The sequence below is a fragment of the Sturnira hondurensis genome, unplaced genomic scaffold (assembly GCF_014824575.4).
Source record: "Sturnira hondurensis isolate 20B ecotype Veracruz unplaced genomic scaffold, ASM1482457v3 Scaffold0006496, whole genome shotgun sequence".
Classification (NCBI taxonomy): Eukaryota; Metazoa; Chordata; class Mammalia; order Chiroptera; family Phyllostomidae; genus Sturnira; species Sturnira hondurensis.
The window spans coordinates 12,515,285-12,523,535 of record NW_028079127.1 but is presented as its reverse complement, the minus strand read 5'-3'; the positions used below and the strand labels follow the sequence as shown (position 1 = coordinate 12,523,535).

Here is an 8,251-nt window from a genome sequence, read left to right as displayed (position 1 = left end):
TTTTCTTTCTTTGTTGTGTCTCTATCTGGTTTTGGAATTAGGATAATGCTCGCTTCATAAAAAGAGTTTGGGAGTTTCCCATCATTTTGGATTTTTTGGAATAGTCTGTGAAGAATAGGGGTTAGCTCTTCCTTAAACGCTTTGTAGAATTCTCCTGTGAAACCATCTGGTCCGGGGCTTTTGTGTGATGGGAGTTTTTTGATTACTGCTTCAATTTCATTTGCTGTTATTGGTCTGTTCAGGCTTTCTACTTCTTCTTCATTGAGTTTTGGAAGATTATATTTTTCTAGAAATTTGTCCATTTCACCTAGGTTTTCAAATTTCTTGGCATACAGTTCTTCATAGTAATTCCTTACAATCCCTTCTGTTTCTGTTTACCACTGTTTTTTGATCCACTTATTTACTGATGGGCACTTAGGACTGCTATGAGTATAATAAGCGTTTTAACTATTTTTGGACACTTTTGTGTTCCAGATGAACTTATAGTTTCCATTACTAAAAAGTTAATTGAGACACTTATGGCAATAATATTCAATTTGTAAATTAATATAAGGAGAAATGACATTTTTATGTTGAATTTTCCTGTTTATGATCATAGCATATCTCATTTATTTAGGCCTTTTATATTTTAATATAGGTTTGTATTTTTTATAAAAGTCCCTGTAAATCCTATTGTAAATGAATTATCCTTCCTACTATATTTTATAATTAGTCATTACTATCAAATAAGTGAATGATTTATGTGTAAAGCTCATATTTGGCCATCTTTTGGAACTTTTATTAGCTCTAATAAATTTTTCAGTGATTTTATTGGATTTTCTGTATTGACAATAATTTGCAAGTAGTAAATTCCCTTAATCTTTCTTAATCTCTTATTTCTTTTACTTCCTTATTTCATTGACTAGGAGGACCCACACAATTATATCAGTTAGTAGGCATTCTTTTCATGTTCCTGACTTTTGTTGAGAATGCTTTTGTTTTACTGTAGATTAAGAATTTTTTTTTCTCCTAACAGAGCTGGGACAGATATTGAATGCAATCTCATGTTTTGTTTTGATTTTTTTTGTTTCTGTAGATATCTGCTTTAATTTATTACTGCAATAGCTTGCATTAACAATTTTCCTAATGTTGAATAATCCTCACATGGAATAAATGTTTGAGTTGTGATGTATTCCTAAATATACTACTAAATTTTCTTAAGTAACGTTGTTTAGAACTTTTCAAAACATTTTCTTTGTGTGAGTTACTCTCATCCACTTCTGGTGTCTAGCTCTCCAGAACAAGTTCATAAACCTTCCATCATTTTTCTGTGCTTTGTTTGAAGAACATAGGAATTACCTGTTCTTTGAAGTCTTAGTAAAAATACCCCTTTGAAACCATAAAGACCAGATGCTCTTTTGGAGTTTAATTACTTCTTATTTTCTAATTACTAAAGTAATTCATGTTTGAAGCAACCATAGTGAACAAAGGAAAAAATCATTGTGCATTTTTATAATAAGTTATTTCAGCCGCACATGTCTGTTAATCTGCTTTTTTACCTCAAATATTTTTTACTATCTTTTCAATTCTTTATTTAAAAAATTGTTTTTTGGCTTTCCAGCAGCACTTTTATTATTTTTTATTTTTTAAGGTTTTAAAATTGGTTTTAATTTTTAATTTATAATTATTGCGGTGACATTGGTTAATAAAAATTCTATAGGTTTAAAGTGTATATTTCTGTAATACATCATCTGTATACTGCATTGTGTCTCCACCACTCAAAATCAAATCATCTTTCCTGTTACCATATATTTGCTCCTTTTACCTTTCACTACCCCCTCCTTCCCCTGGTAACCACTGTTGTCCGTGTCCATGAGTTTTTGTGGATTTTTTTCTTGTTTATTCATTTGTTGCTTTCTCAATCTGTAAATATATTTATTCTGCAAATACTTATATCATTCCAACCAAGTGATATGCATGTCTAAGATTGTTTGTCTTACATTTGGCTATTGATTGAACTTACTGGTTTTAATAGTTCTCCATTTATTGTCTGGGTTTTCTGGTGGACAGTTCTAAAAACAATGACAACTTTGACTCTTTCTCCATACTTATACCATTTAGTTTTTTGTTTGGGTTTTTTTTTTTTTTGCTTGTTTGTTTGTTTGCTTTTAGAGTTAAGTGTCATATTTGTTATAGTCTTTAGCTAGATAGTGTATCATATTAGCAAAGTATTCTCCTCTTTATAATTTATGAAAGTAATTACAAATGACATTTTGGCATCTATCCAGATATTTCTATGGGTTTTTTTACTGACTCTGTGAATAAGATGGATTAATTTTTAGGTTCCAATACCATATTATCCTTTTAATATTACTTGCTAATATTTTTGTCAAGTTGTCCTTAAAGTTGGTCGTAAGAGCCTTGAGTTGTTAAGTTTTATCACTTTCTGCTATGAGGGGGTGATCATATTCAATGTGTGAGCAAAACAAATAAAAACTCTGCCTTTATGGAATTTATAGTTGTTTAGAAGAGGAAAAACAAGTACGTATCCTGCTAGGTATTAACAGCTTTGAGCAAAAACAACCAGAATTGGTAGATAGAGGATGATAGTGAGTACAGTTTTAAGTAGAAGAGGTGATCAGACTGGTAGACTGGAATAAATAGATTTTAAAGTTTTTAATGTTAATTTTCTAACATGTCACATGACTGCATTCATCCCTTTATTATGATTTTTTTTGTTTTGTGTTTTATTTTTTCCTAAAGCAATGTATCTGGGGAAAATAGATATTTTAAATTCCAAGTGTAGCCATAGAATTAAAATACCAAGTAAATGCAGCCACACATTGATATAGCAGTTTGAAATTTATTTATAAAAATTTTCTTAGATGAATACACCAATTTGCTGTGTGGTAAAGTGTTTATGGGTGACTAAATATACTGACTTCAGATTTGCTGTTATCATTCTGTTGAAATAATGTTCTTAGACTATTTTTTTCTTTCCTTCGGTTTATATTTTTTTAATAGGCTCTTAATGCTAGTGAAAAAGCAGTTGTGGAGGCGTTATTTCAGAGAGATTCACTTGTCCGACAAAGTCAGGTATGACTATAATTTTTAATTTTTTATGAAACATGGAAAGAAAAGATAAATAACATAAAAGAACTTAAGTTGTTTTCATTTAAAACTTTTTCCTTAATTTTTTCTTTTTATTTGTAATTTAGAGGAATTAAGAACCTTATTTTGGTTTTCAAATAACAGCCCTAGTATTTCCAGGAAAAGCCTGTTGAAAATTTTATTATTCCTACAGAAAATTTCATTCTTTTGCCATAATCTTTATATATCTTTAAAAAGTAAAAAATAATGGTTAGAAAAATTATTACTTGATATTTTTACACTACAAACTTTTTTGAAATTAAGTATAGGAGTACTGCAAATCAAATGCTAACAGATATTTTAGTTAATACTCTTTTTTTTTTTTTAACTTTCCTAGCTGGTGGTAGACTGGTTAGAGAGCATTGCCAAAGATGAGATTGGAGATTTTTCTGATAATATTGAATTTTATGCAAAATCAGTATATTGGTAAGTCATTAAACTTTGATTCCAAAAACTTAAAGTTTGTTTTGTTTATTCATCTTTCAGCGAATACTTACTCACTTCTTATTCAGTCTGTGAGCAAAACAAATAAAAACTCTGCCTTTATGGAATTTATAGTTGTTTAGGAGAGGAAAAACAAATACGTATCCTGTTAGGTATTAACAGCTTTGAGCAAAAACAACCAGAGTTGCTAGATAGAGGATGATAGTGAGTACAGTTTTAAGTAGAAGAGGTGATCAGGGATGGTCTCTCTAAGGAAGTAACATGTAGTTATGAATAAGAGGCTTTTGCCCTGGCTGGTGTAGCTCTGTGGACTGAACGCTGACCTGTGAACCAAAGGGTCACTGGCCCAATTCCCAGTGTAGGGCCATCCCTGGGTTGTGGGCCAGGTCCCCAGTTGGGGGGTGCGTGAGAGGCAATCACGCATTGATGTTTCTCTCCCTCTTTCTCCTATCGTTCCCCCCTTTCTAAAAATAAATAAATAAAATATTTTTAAAAAGAATAAAAGGCTTTTTAAAAATAGAGGAGGAAAGCTATGCAGAAATAAAAGGGATAAGTTTTGGTTAAGAACAAACTGCAAGGGCCCTAAAAAGGTAAAGTATTTGTTTACAAGGAGGCCGTTGTGAACACAGCAAAGAAAAGAATGGTAGGAAGTAAGATTGAAGAGAGCCAGCTCCCAGAGGACTTTCACAGGTAGGCAAAGGTGTTTGGAACTTTATTCTAAAAGTGATGGGAAACCTCGAGAATAAAAGAATGTGACATGGTTAGACTCAAGTTTTCAAATAATCACCTGCTATATTTTCTTAATAATCATAATTCAATCAAGAAGACACTTGTGCCAGGTGTCTAGCTACGTTTGATTTTTTTTTCAATTTTCTTTTCTCCATACTCTTCAGTACTTTTAAAGTATTATAGGCCTTTGAAACCAGGAAGCACCCTAGGTTAAAGGGACAAATTTATTTCAAGACTTGAAGAAAAAGTTCAGGTCACCTTTAAATTCAGTATGTGTAAAAAGTCTGCAAGTCAGTTCTATATATTTTTTTTTGCTTAACTAGGAAATTAGTGTTACTAAATGATTATTAAAAATTAAATCTTCAAAATGAAACAAAAAATTAAATCTTCAGCCCTGACTGGTGTGATTCAGTGGGCTGGGAATCGTCCTGCAGACTGAAAGGTTGCTGGTTCCATTCCTAATCAGGGCACATGCCTGGGTTGTGGGCCAGGCCCCTGGTAAGTTAAGGGGTACATGAGAGGCAACCACATATTAATGTTTCTCTCCCTTTCTTTCTCCCTCCCTTCTCCTCTCTCTAAAAATAAATAAACCTTTTTAAAGATTAAGTCTTCAATAGTTGTGGTTTTTCTAAGCAAAAAAATGAATTCTCATTTTCAGAAAAAAAGAATTTTAGTTAAAATGCCTTAAGATTTTTGCAAGTTTTTTATGAATACAAAATAGAGAACCCCCAAACAGACCTACACTTATATGGCCATTTGGTTTTCAACAAAGCATTCAAAAGCAATCCAATAAGGAAAAGAATGTGAAAAAAAGATTGATCTTGACACCTCTTTTGCATCATACCCAACAATTTTGCAAGTTAGATCCTAGTCCTAAATGTAAAAGCTAAGCCATAAGCTTTCACAGGAAAATATAGGGGGGCATCTTTATCACTATGGGATTGACAAATGTTTCTTTCTTAGGTCACAGAAAGCAATGATCAGGACAAAAGTTCATGTGACTATCAAAATTAAAAACTTCTCATTAAAGGACATCATTGAGAAAATGAATTGGTGGTGAGCTGCAGGCTGGAAGAAACATATAACCCGTAGTTCATAAAGAACTACAACTCAGGAAAAAAAAAAAACTCAAAGATTCAAATAGATCACAAAGCATACAAACGAATGGCCAATAAGGACATGAAAATGTGCTCGTTATTAGTCTTCTGTGCTAAAATGTGAAATGCTATACTTAGCATTTCTGCATGTTTTTTTCTGAGTTTATACATTTTACTTTGAGGAGAAGGCAAGGAGAAAGAAGGAGAGAAGCATCAGTGTATAGCTCCCTCTTGCACACCCCCACCTGGGGACCTGGCCCACAACCCAGCCTTGTGCCCTGACTGGGAATTGAACCGGCCACCCTTTGGTTTGTGGGCTGGCACTCAGCCCACTGAGCCACACCAGCCAGGGCTGACAAAATTATTTTTTGAAATCTATTAAAATTGCTCCTTTAAAAATAAATTATACCTTTTCTTTCAGGGAAAATACTCTGCATACCTTGAAACAGCGGCAGCTGTCTTCTTACATAGGAAGTGTCCGTACTCTTGTCACTGAATTGGTACGTGTTCTCTTTGAAATGAAAGTTGTCTTCAAAAAAAAGAAAATAAAGACAGCTGTTTTCCAAGTACATGATCTTTTTAAAAGGCTCTTTTTTTCTGTTTTCTGAAGATTTGCTCATACTATTTAACTGTAAAGCTACTAAGTCGTATTTGAATTTGATTCAATGTATTTGAACATAGTTGAGACATAAATTATAAACTTTAAAAGAAGTTATAGAAAGTGTTCCTGATTTGCCAACATTAAAAACAAATTAATTTTGGTCTTACGACAAGATTTGACTTTTAATGTTGGAAAGGACATTCTAGGGTATGAGTAACAATGGATTTGCTAAGAACAGGAGTCTAATTGTAGAAATAAAGGCATAGAACTTTGTGACAGGTGGCAGCATGTAATTTAAATGTTTATGGTGAACAGAGGGGGAAACAAGTAACAACTGAAAAAGTTTCTAGAATTCCATTTGGTAACAAAAGTGGTTTTTGATGAAAATTTTTTGGAAACTACTGGAAGAAGAGCTTGAAATAAATTGTACTGAAACTACTCAGTCGCAGGCAACTGAAAGTCTGGAAAGGGGTGGTTTCCTTCTTCCTAGAAGGAGATTATATTCCAAAATTGAATGATTGTATCTGTTGCAAAATATTTGTGAAAATAGCCAAACCTATTGTGCATTCCATTTTATGGGCTGATACTCATATTGTCATACACAGTAACACTGGAATAAAAATTACTTGCTTTCTTAAATCACATTAAAATAACTTTTCATTTGAAATTAAACATGCAGATCATGTGTGCTCTCTGCTGAAAAGTAGGAACAGTATATTATCCCAAATGTTTAAAATCATATTTCTTTCTATCTGTGAAAGGTAGTAATAACTGGTAGGAATAACTGTATTTTGTTTGTTTTGGAGAGGGGGTAATTATTCATTAAAAATCTGTTTTTAGCCCTGCCTGGCATAGCTCAGTGGATTGAGCACGGGCCTGCAAACCACAGGATCGTGGTTCGATTCCCACTCAGGGCACATACCTGGGTTGCTGGTCAGTTCCCGGCAGGGGACACACCAGAGGCAACCATACATTGAAATTTCTCTCTCTCTCTCTCTCCTTCCTTTCCCCTCTAAAGATAAATAAATAAAATATAGGAAAAAAATTTTAAAAAAAACCCTGTTTTTAAAATAAAAAAATTTTATTGGGAGTTGGTATGTTTTATCTAGCATCAACCCCATAATGGGTTCTCTTCTTGTAGGTCTCAGAAACTACCAACTAGCCCTTTCTAGTCACAGAATAGATTGAGATTCTTTTCGTTTTCTCCTTTGTATTCATTTTTCATCTAGGCCTAATTCTGTTTAGTATTAACTTGGCCATACAGTTGCTATTACATCAGTGTGAAGATCAAGTCATCTTGAATTATGAGTAGCATTTCTAGAGTTACCCTGGTTGGGCTGGGCTGTTGATGTTTCCACCTTTCCTGACTTAGGCACATACCTTTGTGGGCTAAGTCTTGCTGCCCATTCAAAAGGAGTCTTTTGAATGGGCAGCAAGCAGTTGTGGGGCTATTTGGAACTCTTGAGACAATTCCGTTCCCATTATTAATTAACTGAATTGTAAATGAATTTATTTCAGCACTATACTCCGGAGAGATTTATCATCTTTTACTGCTATTTAAATGTATGTGGATACAAAGGACTTATAGTTGATTATTTTTTTATAGGACCCTGATGCCCCCATAAGACAGAAAATGCCCCTTGATGATCTGGATAGAGAAGATGAAGTTAGATTACTGAAATATCTTTTCACTCTAATCCGTGCTGGAATGACAGAAGAGGTAAACACACCCATACCCTGCTTGTCCAATTTTAAAAAGTCATTGACTCTTAGCTATGACTCACCTCATATGCCTTCTCGGTGCAGTGACGTCTTTCACAGTGTGTCTAGATCCAGCTGCCGTTGGAACATTTCTACTGATAACAAATACGTTGCCTCAGAAAGCAGTGCACTCTAGTTTGCACAGACCTAACAGAAAAAAATTTTAAGAAGTCAGACTTTGCCTCCCTATGCACTGTGTACCCTAGGTATATTTTCCTTATTTCTAGTTCTGATTTTTAAGAGTTGAGACTAAGTCTGACCCAGATTGCTCCTTCAGATGACACTATGCATTTAAAGACCACCGTGGCCCTCAGACTTCTTCCTTTTAATCTCACCTCTTTAAGATGTAATCTCCTTTGTGATAGTTAAGCTCTTATATATATAGGCATACCTCTGAGAGATTTGAGTTCACTTCCAGAAAACTGCAATAAAGCGAGAGGTAATCTTTTGCTGGTAGAGGGTCTTGCCTTCAATTTGTCAAAAACACAAC

The 8,251-nt window shown here is 33.7% G+C and overlaps 1 protein-coding gene across 3 annotated transcripts in view; it reads left to right on the top strand.

Moving 5' to 3' along the window:
• Nucleotides 1–8,251, top strand: part of NUP107 (nucleoporin 107) — a 46,475-nt gene that overhangs the window by 16,210 nt on the left and 22,014 nt on the right. For all 3 annotated transcript variants that reach the window (XM_037049488.1, XM_037049487.1, XM_037049489.1), the window contains 4 exons: nt 3,004–3,075; nt 3,467–3,555; nt 5,821–5,899; nt 7,607–7,720. In XM_037049488.1, the coding sequence (XP_036905383.1) occupies nt 3,004–3,075; nt 3,467–3,555; nt 5,821–5,899; nt 7,607–7,720 (354 nt within the window). The remainder of the gene's footprint in view (nt 1–3,003; nt 3,076–3,466; nt 3,556–5,820; nt 5,900–7,606; nt 7,721–8,251) is intronic.